This window comes from Pristiophorus japonicus, chromosome 13, assembly GCF_044704955.1.
Source record: "Pristiophorus japonicus isolate sPriJap1 chromosome 13, sPriJap1.hap1, whole genome shotgun sequence".
NCBI lineage: Eukaryota > Metazoa > Chordata > Chondrichthyes > Pristiophoridae > Pristiophorus > Pristiophorus japonicus.
In genome coordinates, this window is record NC_091989.1 from 110,714,415 (window position 1) to 110,727,031 (window position 12,617).

The window sequence follows — 12,617 nt, forward strand, 5'->3', positions numbered from 1 at the left end:
GCGACCTTTGTGTCGGAGCACGTGTAGCGGCTCTAACAGCGTGCTCAATTTGGGAAGAAAGTTACCAAAATAGTTCAGGAGCCCCAGGAATGAACGCAGCTCCGTCGTGTTACAGGGTCTGGGTGCTCTCTGGATCGCTTCCGTTTTGGACGCAGTAGGTCTGATCCCATCTGCTGCTACCCTCCTCCCCAGGAATTCTACCTCTGGAGCTAAGAAGACGCACTTCGCCTTTTTCAGTCTCAGCCCTACCCGGTCCAGTCTGCATAGCACCTTCTCCAGGTTGTGGAGGTGTTCTTCAGTATCGCAACCTGTGATGAAGATGTCGTCTTGAAAAGCCACCGTCCTTGGAATCGACTTAAGGAGGCTTTCCATATTTCGTTGGAAGATCGCGGCGGCCGAGCGAATCCCGAACGGACATCTGTTGTACTCAAACAATCCCTTGTGTGTCGTGATGGTGGTCAGCTTCTTCGACTCACTCGCCAGCTCCTGGGTCATATAAGCTGAGGTCAGGTCCAATTTTGAAAAGAGTTTGCCACCGGATAGCGTCGCAAAGAGGTCCTCCGCTCTCGGTAGCGGGTACTGGTCTTGGAGTGATACCCGATTGATGGTGGTCTTGTAATCACCACAAAACCTGACCGAACCTTCCGCCTTGAGCACCGGCACAATCAGGCTCACCCAGTCACTGAATTCGACTGGCGAGATGATGCCTTCCCTCAGCAGGCGGTCCAATTCGCCTTCTATCTTTTCCCGCATCACGTACGGCATCGTGGTTACTGGCCTGGCGTCCGGGTTTATGTGAATCACTACCTTGGTCTCCATGAAAGTGCCAATGCCGGGTTGAAATAATAAGTCAAATTTGTCCAGGATCTGTGAGCATGATATTCGCTGCACAGAAGAAATTGCATTGACATCGCCCCATTTCCAATTCATGACAGCAAGCCAACTCCTCCCCAGTAGTGCGGGACCGTCCCCTGGGACAATCCAGAGTGGCAATCTGTTCTCTGAATCTTTGTGGGTCACGACTACCGTGGCGCTGCCTAGCACCAGAATGATCTCTTTTGTATATGTCCGTAGCTGTGCGTCAATCGGCAATAATTTTGGCCTCCTGGCCTTGGACGCCCACAACTTGTCGAACTGTTTGATACTCATCAGGGACTGGTTGGCCCCCGTGTCTAGCTCCATTGATACTGGGATGCCATTGAGGAGCACTTTCATCATTATCGGTGGCGTCCTGTATATGTGCTCCACATGAACACGCTGAACTTCAGCTTCCAGCGATTTCCCCCAGTGTTCATTTGGCCTCGTAGGGCTTACATCGGTCCCATCCTCCTCGTACATCAACTTGGCTGCAGACTTCCTGCACATACGCGCCAAGTGACCGCTGACGTTGCAATTTCTGCAGGTGTATTGCTGATACCTGCAAGCTCTGGCTGTGTGTTTGCCTCCACACTTTATTGAGAGACTACAGCAAATGTTTTCACCAATGAATGGTTGAGACATGATTCGGCCAACAAACGCAGGGCTCAACTCCTGACGGTTTGTGGATCCAGAACGTACTCCCTGATGAAGGACCTTCTAGCGCCAGAGAAGCCAGCGGACAAGACTTTCGAAGAGCTCAGTAAGTTGATTGGGGAACACCTTAAACCGGCGAGCAGCATGCACATGGCAAGAAACCAGTTTTACACGCACCGGCGGCGAGAAGGGCAAAGCGTTCCAGACTTCGTGGCAGATCTCCGGCGACTGGCGAGCCTATGTAAGTTTCCAGATGCATGCAGAGCAGAGATGCTGTGAGACTTTTTATTGAGGGCATCGGACACGCTGGGGTTTTCAGGAAACTGATTGAGACCAAAGACTTGACCTTGGAAGTGGCGGCTGTGATAGCCCAGTCATTTATCTCAGGGGAGGAAGAGACCAGAATGATGTATGACAAAAATCTTGGCTCAAATGCGACAAACGACCAGGGAGTCAACATTGTTAACGCGGCACACAGTTCTCTAGGCAGACAAGGGCAATCAGACATGCCCCAACATGCAGTCGAACCCAAACCCAAACCCAACAGAGACAATGGCTAGCTGAACGGCGATTCATGCCATCGCAATGGACAATGCAGCCAGTAATGGGGCCATCAACACCTGTTAATTGTGGGCTTAAGGACAGTCACAGACAGTCAGAGACGATCGACTGGTAATGGACCTTTTGTTTCCAACAATGGGGCCTCCAGTTTATGCTGGAGGTGTGGAGGCAAACACCTAAACAGAGCTTGCAGATATCAGCAATATACCTGCAGAAACTGCAATGTCAGCGGTCACTTGGCGCATATGTGCAGGAAGCCTGCAGTCAGGTTGATGTACGAGGAGGATGGGCCCGATGTGATACCTACGAGGCCAAATGAATACTGGGGGAAAATCGCTGGAAGCTGAAGTTCAGCGAGTTCATGTGGCTATACCAGTTCATATACCAGGACGCCACCGATAATGATGAAAATGCTCCTCAGTGGCATCCCAGTATTAATGGAGCTAGACACGGGGGCCAGCCAGTCCCTGATGAGTATCAAACAGTTCGAAAGGTTGTGGATGTCCAAGGCCAAGAGGCCAAAATTATTGCCGATTGACGCACAGTTATGGACATATACAAAGGAGATCATTCCAGTGCTAGGCAGCGCCACATTAGTCGTGATCCACAAAGATTCGGAGAACAGATTGCCACTCTGGATTGTCCCAGGGGATGGTCCCGCACTACTAGGGAGGAGTTGGCTTGCTGTCATGAACTGGAAATGGGGCGATGTCAATGCAATTTCTTCTGTGGAGCGAGTATCATGCTCACAGATCCTGGACAAATTTGACTCATTATTTGAACTCAGCATCGGCACTTTCATGGGGACCAAGGTAGTGATTCACATAAACCCGGACGCCAGGCCAGTACACCATAAGGCCAGAGCGGTGCCGTACATGATGCGGGAAAAGATAGAATGCGAATTGGACTGCCTGCTGAGGAAGGCATCATCTCGTCAGTCGAATTCAGTGACTGGGCGAGCCCGATTGTGCCGGTGCTCAAGACGGATGGGTCGATCAGGATATGTGGCGATTACAAGGCCACCATCAATCGTGTGTCACTCCAATACCCGATACCAGTACCCGCTACTGAGCGCGGAGTACCTCTTTGCGACGCTGTCCGGTGGCAAACTTTTTTCAAAATTGGACCCGACCTCAGCTTACATGACCCAGGAGCTGGCAAGTGAGTCGAAGAAGCTGACCACCACCATGACACACAAGGGATTGTTTGAGTATAACAGATGTCCGTTCGGGATTTGTTCGGCCGCCGCGATCTTTCAGCGAAATATGGAAAGCCTCCTCAAGTCGATTTCATCGGACGGTGGTTTTTCAAGACAACATCCTCATCACGGGTCGCGATACTGAAGATCACCTCCACAACGTGGAGGAGGTGCTACGCAGACTGGACCGGGTAGGGCTGCGACTGAGGTAGAATTCCTAGGGATGAGGGTAGCAGCAGACAGGATCAGACCTACTGCGCCCAAAATGGAAGCGATCCAGAGAGCACCCAGACCCCGCAACACGACGGAGCTGCGTTCATTCCTGGGGCTCCTGGACTATTTTGATAACTTTCTTCCCAAATTGAGCACGCTGTTAGAGCCGCTACACGTGCTCCTATGCAAAGGTCACGATTCGGTCTAGGGGGACAGCCAGGAAAGGACTTTTGATAGAGCAGGCAATTTGTTGTGCTTCATCAAACTGTTAACGTTATATGACCCGTATAAGAAACTTGTGTTAACGTGCGATGCGTTGTCCTATGGGGTTGGGTGTGTGTTGCAGCATGTGAATGCCAGTGGTCAGTTACAGCAGGTAGCTTATGCCTCCACAAGTCTGACCCAGGCAGAAAGGGGCTACGGGATGGTAGAAAAGGAAGCGCTTGCGTGTGAATATGCAGTAAAAAAAAATGCACCAGTACCTGTTTGGCAGGAAATTTGAGCTGGAGACAGATCACAAACCCCTAATGTCCCTTTTGGCCGACAACAAGGCCATAAATGCGAATGCATCGGCCCGCATACAGAGGTGGGCATTCACGTTAGCCGCCTATGACTAAACAATTCGGCACAGACCGGGCACTGAAAACTGCGCCGATGCACTCAGCAGGCTCCCACTAGCCACCACTGAGAGGGCAACTGTGCATGATGCTGAGATGGTCATGGCTGTTGAAGCTTTCGAAAGTGATGGCTCAGCTGTGACAGCCCGTCAGATTAAAGTCTGGATAAATAAAGACCCGCTACTGTCTTTAGTTAAGAAATGTGTCCTAAATTGGGACTGGGCAGCCACGTATGGGGCATGTCCTGAGGAATTTAAACCATTTCACAGGTGCAAGGATGAACTCTCGATTCAGGCCGAATGCCTACTGTGGGGAAATTGAGTAGTCATGCCGCAGATGGGCAGAGGGATGTTCATCAGAGAACTTCACAATGAGCACCTGGACATTGTCATGATGAAGGCAATTGCCAGGTCACACGTTTGGTGGCCAGGGATTGATGCAGACCTGGAACTTTGTGTTCGCAGGTGCAACACGTGTGCCCAGCTGGGCAATGCACCCAGGGAAGCCCCCCTTAGCCCCTGGTCCTGGCCCGTTAAGCCATGGTCACGCATCCATGTGAACTACGCAGGTCCTTTTATGGGAAAAATGTTTTTGGTTGTAGTAGACGCCTACTCCAAATGGATTGAGTGTGCCATTTTAAATTGAAGCACACCCTCTGCCATGGTAGAAAGTCTATGGGCAATGCTCGCCGCCCATGGTCTACTGGATGCCTTGGTCAGCGACAATGTCCCGTGTTTCACAAGCACTGAATTCCAGGACTTCATGGCAGGCAATGGCATCAATCATGTCTGAACGGCACCGTTCAAGCCGGCCTCAAACGGCCAGGCGGAACGAGCAATGCAGATAATCAAACAGGGGATGCTCAGAATCCAAGGGGGTTCCCTACAAAGCCGCTTATCACGCCTCCTGTTGACCAATAGATCCCGACCGCACTCGCTCACAGGGGTTCCACCCGCAGAGCTGCTCATGAAAAGGACGCTCAAAACCAGGTTATCCCTTTTACACCCTACTATGAAAGAAATTGTTGAGAGCAGGCGTCAGTCACAATGTGACTACCATGACAGGAATGCCAGGGCGTGATGTATTGATGTCAGTGACCCTGTTTTTGGCCTTAATTACGCTGCAGGGCCCAAATGGCTTGCAGGCACTGTGATTGCTAAAGAAGGGAATAGGGTTTTGGTAATTAAATTTACCAATGGACAAATCTGCCGCAAACACGTGGATCAAACTAAAAGGAGGTTCAGCAACCCCATAGAAGAAGCAAAGGAAGAACATGACATAGAGTTTACTTCACCACAGGTGACCGAACACCGGAACCAAGTGGAGGAGAGCCCAGTCACTGTGGGCAGTCCGGACAGGCCTGAGGCACCGCAAACAGCAGACACTCAGGCTAGCGCCCAACAACCAGAGCCCCAACTCAGGCGCTCTACAAGGGAGCGTAAACAGCAGAGAGACTTGACCTGTGATCCCAATAAGACTTTGGGGGGGAGGTGATGTCATGTATTCAACTATCATTGTAACCCATGTATAAGCTGAACAAAGTTGTACATCTTGAGAACATTGACCACAAGGGCGAACTTGTGGGAGACACTCCTAACCTGGACTTTCAGGTATAAAAGAGGAAGCTCCACCCACCTTCATCACTTGAGGTCTTGGTAATTAAGGTAACTGGTCACAGAGTGACCTTCTCTCAAGTATGGGCCTCGTGTGCATTTATACTGTATAGTAAGGACATATCACGAAGGATGTTGTCGAACTTTTAGGGCATCCGAAACGGAAGGGGACGCTCCATAGACCCTCGCGGTTGACAGTGTCAAAGGCCTTTGTAAGGTCAAAGAAACCCATGTATAAGCGCTGGCGCTGCTCCCTGCATTTTTCCTGCAGCTGTCGCGCTGCAAAGATCATGTCCGTTGTGCCCCGTAGGGGCTGAAATCCGCACTGTGACTCTGGGAGGAGCTCCTTGGCCACACGGAGAAGACGCTTGAGGAGGATTCTAGCAACAACTTTCCCAGTGGCCGATAGCAGGGAGATTTCTCTGTAGTTGCCGCAGTCGGACTTGTCCCCTTTTTTAAAGATGGTCACGATCACTGCATCTCTGAGATCTCCCGGCATGCTCTCTTCCCTTTAGATGAGAGCAATGAGGTCATGTATCCGTGCCAACAACACCTCTCTGCCATACTTTTGGCCTCAGCGGGAATTCCGTCCGCTCCCGTAGCCTTGTTGTTCTTGAGCTGTCTTATGGCTTTTCCTATCTCGTGCAATGTTGGAGTTTCGCTGAGGTGGTGGCGGGTCGCATGTTGCGGGATGGAGGCAAGAACACTCGAGTCAAAGGCAGAGTGTCGATTGAGGAGATCTTCAAAGTGCTCCTTCCAGCGGGCCCTGACTGCCTCGGTGTCCTTGATGAGTGTTTCCCCATTCTTGGCCAGCAGTGGGGTGGGGCCTTGGGAGTTTGAACCTTAGGTGTCCTTGACTGTGATGAAGAATCCTCACATATCATGGCTGTTGGCCAGCTGCTGTATCTCCTGTGCTTTCTCCATCCATCACCTGTTCTTTAGGTCCCGGGTTTTTTGTTGGACCTCAGCCTTGAGCTGCCTGTAATGCTGCTTTGCTGCTCCCAAGTTGGGTTGTTGCTTAAGGCTCAGAAATGCTCTGCGCTTGCGATCTATTAGTTCTTGGATCTCCTGATCATTCTCATCAAACCAGTCCTGGTGTTTTCTGGTTGAGTGACCAAGTGTCTCTTCACAGCCACTGGTTATGGAGGCCTGGAGCACAGACCAAGCGCTGTGGGCATTCTGCATCTCGGGGGTCAAGTTTCGGCCGCCGCTAGAATGGCGCACATCGGAGAGGCCCGCCTAATTTATAGAACAAAAATTGCGCCGACTACTTGCCTCGCGATTCTCAGATAGCTGTAGGCCCAATTCCACCTCGGCGCTGCGCAGCAGGAGCTGCTGGGGGCGGAGCTACAGCCCTGCGCCGAAAACAGTGCTGGCAGCTGCACGCATGCGCAGTGGAGGCTCCGCGCGTGCGCAGTAGCTGCCGGCGTCCTGTCTCTGGGACAACGACCCATCCCAGGCCGAAGGGACGTCGCCCCTATCCCCCGCCAAGTGGCCTGCGCATCTTACCTCGGCGGCGGGCCCCGCCCGAAGAACTCCTGGCAGCCGGCGTCGTCGGCAGCGGGGCCCGCCCGAAGAGTTGGCGGCGGCGGCGGCAGCCCGGCATCAGCTGCGTGCGGGGCTTTTTCTTCAGCGTCTTCTCTCTCCCCCCATCTTCCTCTCTTCTCCTCCCCCCCCCCCCCCCCCCCCCCCCAAATCATCTTCTCTTCCCCTCCACCCACCCCTCCCCCCCCCATCTTCTTCCTGGTGCTGCAGTAGGTGAGTAGAAATCATTTTTTATTTATTGAGTGATAATTTTTTAATATAGTTGGATAGATTTATTGGCTTATTTATTGATTTATTTATCATTTATTAGTGATGATGGCCCTTTATTTGTAAAAGTGAAGTGTTTAATGTTTGTAATCCCCCCCGCCCCCATCTTTCGTTCCATACGCCTGATTTCCAAGTGCAGGAAAGCGTGCAAAAATCTACACTTACTCCATTCTAAGTTAGTTTGGAATAAGTTTTCGCTGCCTAAACTCACAAAACAGGCATAAATGGCCGGACACGCTCCTTTTGGAAAAAAAAAATCTGTTCTAAAATGAAACTGTTCTAACTCACTAGAACTGGAGCAAACTAAAGGCCGAGAATTGCAATTTCTAAGATACTCCATTCTATACTAGTTTCTCCAAAAAAATAGGAGCAACTCAGGCCGAAATTTCAACCCTTAGAGTCATCAAGGCATGCCAGGTTAGCTGCGAAGCACTGACTATATAGGTCTCTCTTAGCTGGGTCTCTCAGTGCCCCGGCATTGACTTTTTTGCAGCACTGCTTCTGCTGTCCCCTTCGCTTTGGGGCTATGTTGATGTCGATGATGGATCGGATTAGGCGGTGGTCCGTCCAGCAGTTGTCAGCTCCTGTAATGGCGTGGGTGATGCGCACATCCTTGCGATCCCTGGCTCGGATGATCACATAGTCGAGCAGGTGCCAGTGTTTTGAGCGAGGGTGTTGCCACAATGCCTTATATTTGTCCCTTTGACGGAACAAGGTGTTGGTGATGAGAAGTTCATGTTCTAGACATTTTTTCAGGAGTAGGGTGCCGCTGGAGTTAGCTTTCCCTACCCCCTCTCTGCCAATCACGCCCCCCCCCCCAGAGGGCTGTGTCTTTGCCGACCCTGGAGTTGAAGTCACCTAGGAGGATCAGTTTGTCGCCGTGGGGACGCGGGACAGGTACTTTTCGAGGTTGGAGTAAAAACCCTCTTTAGCCTCATCCGTTGCATCGAGTGTTGGGTCACACGCACTGATGACTGGCGCATTGGTTCCGGGATAGGGTGAGTCGAAGAGTCATGAGGCGTTCGTGAACCCCGCAGGGGAAGTCTTTGAGATGGTCGACCAGCTCGTTTTTGATGGTGAAGCCGACTCCGTGAAAGCAGCGTTCTTCCTCTAGTTTCCCTTTCCAGAAAAAGGTGTAACCTCCACCTTGTTCCTTGAGCTGGCCTTCCCCTGCCCGCCGGGTCTCGCTTAGGGCGGCGATGTCGGTATCAAAGCGTCTATGTTCCCGGGCAACTATGGCGGTGCGGCGTTCCAGCCTGTCGCTGTTGGAGTTGTCCATGAGGGTCCTGACGTTCCAGGTCCTGAAATTCATGATAACGGAGTGGAAGATGCCTGTGCATGTGATCTTTTAACATGGTGTGGCCATTGCACACCGGCTACCACACGGGCTTAGCTGAGCAAGGTTTGGTCCAATGACAAGGGAGTCCACCTACCATCAAGGGCGCTACTCGGCGCCAAGCTTGCAGCCAACATCTCGCCGTAGGCAATTAAGCCCAGGAAGAGATGCTGAGTCGGGTAGGGCCCAGGGAGAGGCGTGAGTCGGGGTAGGGCCCAGGGAGAGGCGTGAGTTGGAGTTGGGCCCAGGGGGAGGTGCTGAGTGGAATGTAGGGCCTTTTCCTCGAAGGGCCTATCTGCCCCCTCGGGTGGACATATAAGATTCCACAGCACTATTCGAAGAACAGCAGGGGAGTTCTCCCGGTGTCCTGGCTAACATTTAGCCCTCAACGAACACCTAAAACAGATGATATGGTCATTTATTTCATTGCTGTTTGTGGAATCTTGCAGTGTGCAACAGTGACATCAAAAGTATTTCATTGGCTGTAAAGCACTTTGGGGTGTCGTGAGTGCATGTTCCTTTGTTTCTGTAACTACTCCAGGAATAGTTAGCACCTCCAGCAGAAGAGGGGAGGATAGGGACAAAAGTTTAAAAAAAAATAGATTGAAGCATTTTGTTGATTAGGAAGGAGGCTGAGAAATCTTCTTCTTAGGCAGTCCCTCTGAGTCGAGGATGAATTGCTTCCACACAAATGAGTTCTCGGGTGACTGATGAGTCCAATGCGGGACATACAGTCTCTGTCACAGGTGGGGAAGACGGTGGTTGGAGGGACGGGTGGGTGGGGCGCTTGGGTTGCTCTGTGGACCATGAGCTTGGTGCTGGGTTTAAGATCCTGGTCTTCAAACACTTTCTTCCTCAGGCCACTGAAGTGGCAATTCTACAGACCAATGCTACTCCCATATTCAATATACAACTTGAACAAACTTAAATGAAAATTTACAATATGGTTTCTTAAAAAATGACAAATAATTTGCAGAGTAATTTATCAGATTTTAAATTAAAAGCAGAATTTGATTGACATTTTTCGAAGTTGGGATGTGCTGTGTCTACTAAATATTCTGTCACTGGGTTGCAGTTAGTTCTTGTGCACTTTAGTTTAACCAATGCCGTCATTAGCCCCATCTCTCTTTCCCTCATCCCTAGGTGTCAGTCGTGAAGAGCGAAGAGACTAAGATGCGTCAGGAAGATGTCAGCAAGCTGCTGTATGACATGCAAATAATGCGAGGCCATCAAGAGAGCATGGACTGCCGACTGAAGGACATGAAACAGTCAGTACCTGTGGGCTCTGGGGTGCAATTGAATTCGGCTGGATTGCCTCATAATAGGATAGAATCTGGTTAAATCTAACCATTGGGGGACATGGGTGGTAAAGATAGCTCTGGGACCTGGGTTTGAACCCCGTTGTATATCTCTGGCAAACATAATGTTCCTAAATGAAATGTGTCTGGGCAATCTCAACCCACTGCCAAATGAATGGGATTCCACACCATAAATTATCCAGAATTCAGCAGAATTTGGCACTAAATTAACAAGCCAATAAAAGTAACGATTGGAAAATGGATATGTAATTGGTCACTGGATTGCTCTTCTGAGGTCAGAATTAAAGTACAATTCTGGGGTAGTGTGTCGGGAACAATTTCTTGCATCAAACCCATGCTGTACGTATATTTATATAATGCTTTTAACGTAGTAAAACATCCCAAGGCGCTTCACAACAATTTTACAACACATTAGATATTGACCATTGAGGGAAAGAAAGAAAAAGTGGGAGAAGGAAATTTAAAAGGAGGTTAAAGGCTCGGGTCTAAAGTGGCAGACAAAATGCGCACACAGATAGACAAAGGCGAAATTTTTTTTTAAAGAAATTCGAATTACATTTTAAATAATACAATAAGGAGCATACAATAGTAAAATCAGTTTAATAAGGATTAATTATAATTAAAGAAAATTAAATAATATACCATAATTATAAATTAAGTTAAAATTAGAAAATCAACAATTGACGCTAATTAATTCAGTTATTAGCTTTCTTTAAGATTCATTCCCTGTCCAGTGATTCAATTAATATGAAAGAACCAATCACCGTCCTCCATCCTTATGATATCATAATGTCATTACTTTTTTTTTCTGATTTTGTCCCTTTGACAGGACCTGTAATAGCTCCAGGCTCGAGCTGCCTCCAGCTGCTCCAGGCTCGAGCTGTCTCCAGCTGCTCCTGTGGAAGGTTCTATCCCCCAGCAGTAACAACCTTGATAGGCACAATATTCCCTTCCTCTCTCCCAGTTACTCCCAAAAAAGAAGTTAGACAGTTTGGAAATGAACTGAATCCCACTACAGATTGGGAGCTGGGGCTGGGAGTCAAGAGAGAGCTGGTTGTCAGGCCCAGTGTATCAGTTGTTGTGCCATTTGTTATGTTACATGATGGCTGAATGTACATGCTCTCAGTAAGACCCTCTTTATTCTAGACCTCAGTAAGACACTCTCTATTCTTATTAAGAGTGCCTTTACTACTGGCACCTGTTTAATACTCTGTTTTTCTTCAGTCAGAATGAAGTTCTGTGGCGAGAGGTTGTGTCTCTTCGACAGAAGCATACCCAGCAGCAGAAGGTGATCAACAAGGTGAGAGTTCTTGTTCAGGGTCAGATCTCTGCCTCCTCCTTCTTAAAGAATCATTCAATCTCCTTTGCCCTACACTATCTAAGGCTGGGAGAATTTGTGGGGCACCTTCTCCCAGGTCCTCTGGAATTTAGCTCTAGAACCAGGCACCAGGAAATCCACAGAAACAGTCTTTTCCTCTGATTATTTACAGAATAATATCTGCTTTGTGTTTGGTGCAGCCTTATAACAGCACAAGCAACTCTAGAAACTCAAGTGTATGAAGTCTTCTAACATCTCGTGATTCTGTTGCAAAACTCAACACCTTGCCATGAACAGTGAGAAAATCCTAGTCTCCTCATGCACCTTTCAGTACTTAATTAAAAATTAGATTGGCAGAGTGGGCTGATGCACCATTGTCTGCTGCCATGTCGTTTGAAGCCATGAGGGAAAGTAAAACAGAGGTGCTTCCCCACAGGAATGTTGATGGGTGACTCCTTCCCTCCACAGGATACTAGCACACAACTTCAAGTAGATACCTTCACTGTGATTTTTGTACAGGCTTGAGAGTCTGCCTGGCATTTAAAGTGTAACATGATGTATGCTGCAGGAGAACTTTAAAGATTGCGTAAAGATTGAGGAGAGAGGCGACTGAGGGGTGGATGTATGCTTGGGGAGAGAGACGATTGAGGGATTGATTGAGGGGTGGATGTGTGCTTGGGGAAAGGGGTGACTGAGGGTTTGTTTGAGGCAGATGTGTAGTTTCAAAGGGAGTGATTGGGGGATTAGTTGAGGCATGGGTATGTGGTTGGGGACAGAGGTGACTGAAGAATTGGTTGGAAGATGGGTGTGTAGTTGGAAAGAGAAGTAAGTGCAGGATTGATTGAAGGAGCGTGGGATATGTGTGTGTGGTTGGAGGGAGAATTTGTACAGTTGACATTAGTCCTGTCCCGGTGATTAACATTGGATGGAGAAAATGACCCGTTGTTAGTGAGTGACCAGCCCTATAATGATATGCTGACTCACCGTGCTAACACCTGCCTCTGATCTGTGTTAACAGCTGATTCAGTTCCTGCTCAGCCAGCTCCAATCGAACCACAACAGTATCGGGCTGAAGAGAAAGCTGTAAGTACTGAGGGCAGCAGAGTGTGACTGATCCC

General features: G+C 49.3%; 1 protein-coding gene across 2 annotated transcripts in view; it reads left to right on the plus strand.

Annotated features, from left to right (window-relative positions):
- Positions 1 to 12,617, plus strand: part of hsf4 (heat shock transcription factor 4) — an 88,504-nt gene that overhangs the window by 30,366 nt on the left and 45,521 nt on the right. For both annotated transcript variants that reach the window (XM_070897870.1, XM_070897871.1), the window contains exons 4-6: positions 10,006 to 10,130; positions 11,406 to 11,481; positions 12,518 to 12,582. In XM_070897870.1, the coding sequence (XP_070753971.1) occupies positions 10,006 to 10,130; positions 11,406 to 11,481; positions 12,518 to 12,582 (266 nt within the window). The remainder of the gene's footprint in view (positions 1 to 10,005; positions 10,131 to 11,405; positions 11,482 to 12,517; positions 12,583 to 12,617) is intronic.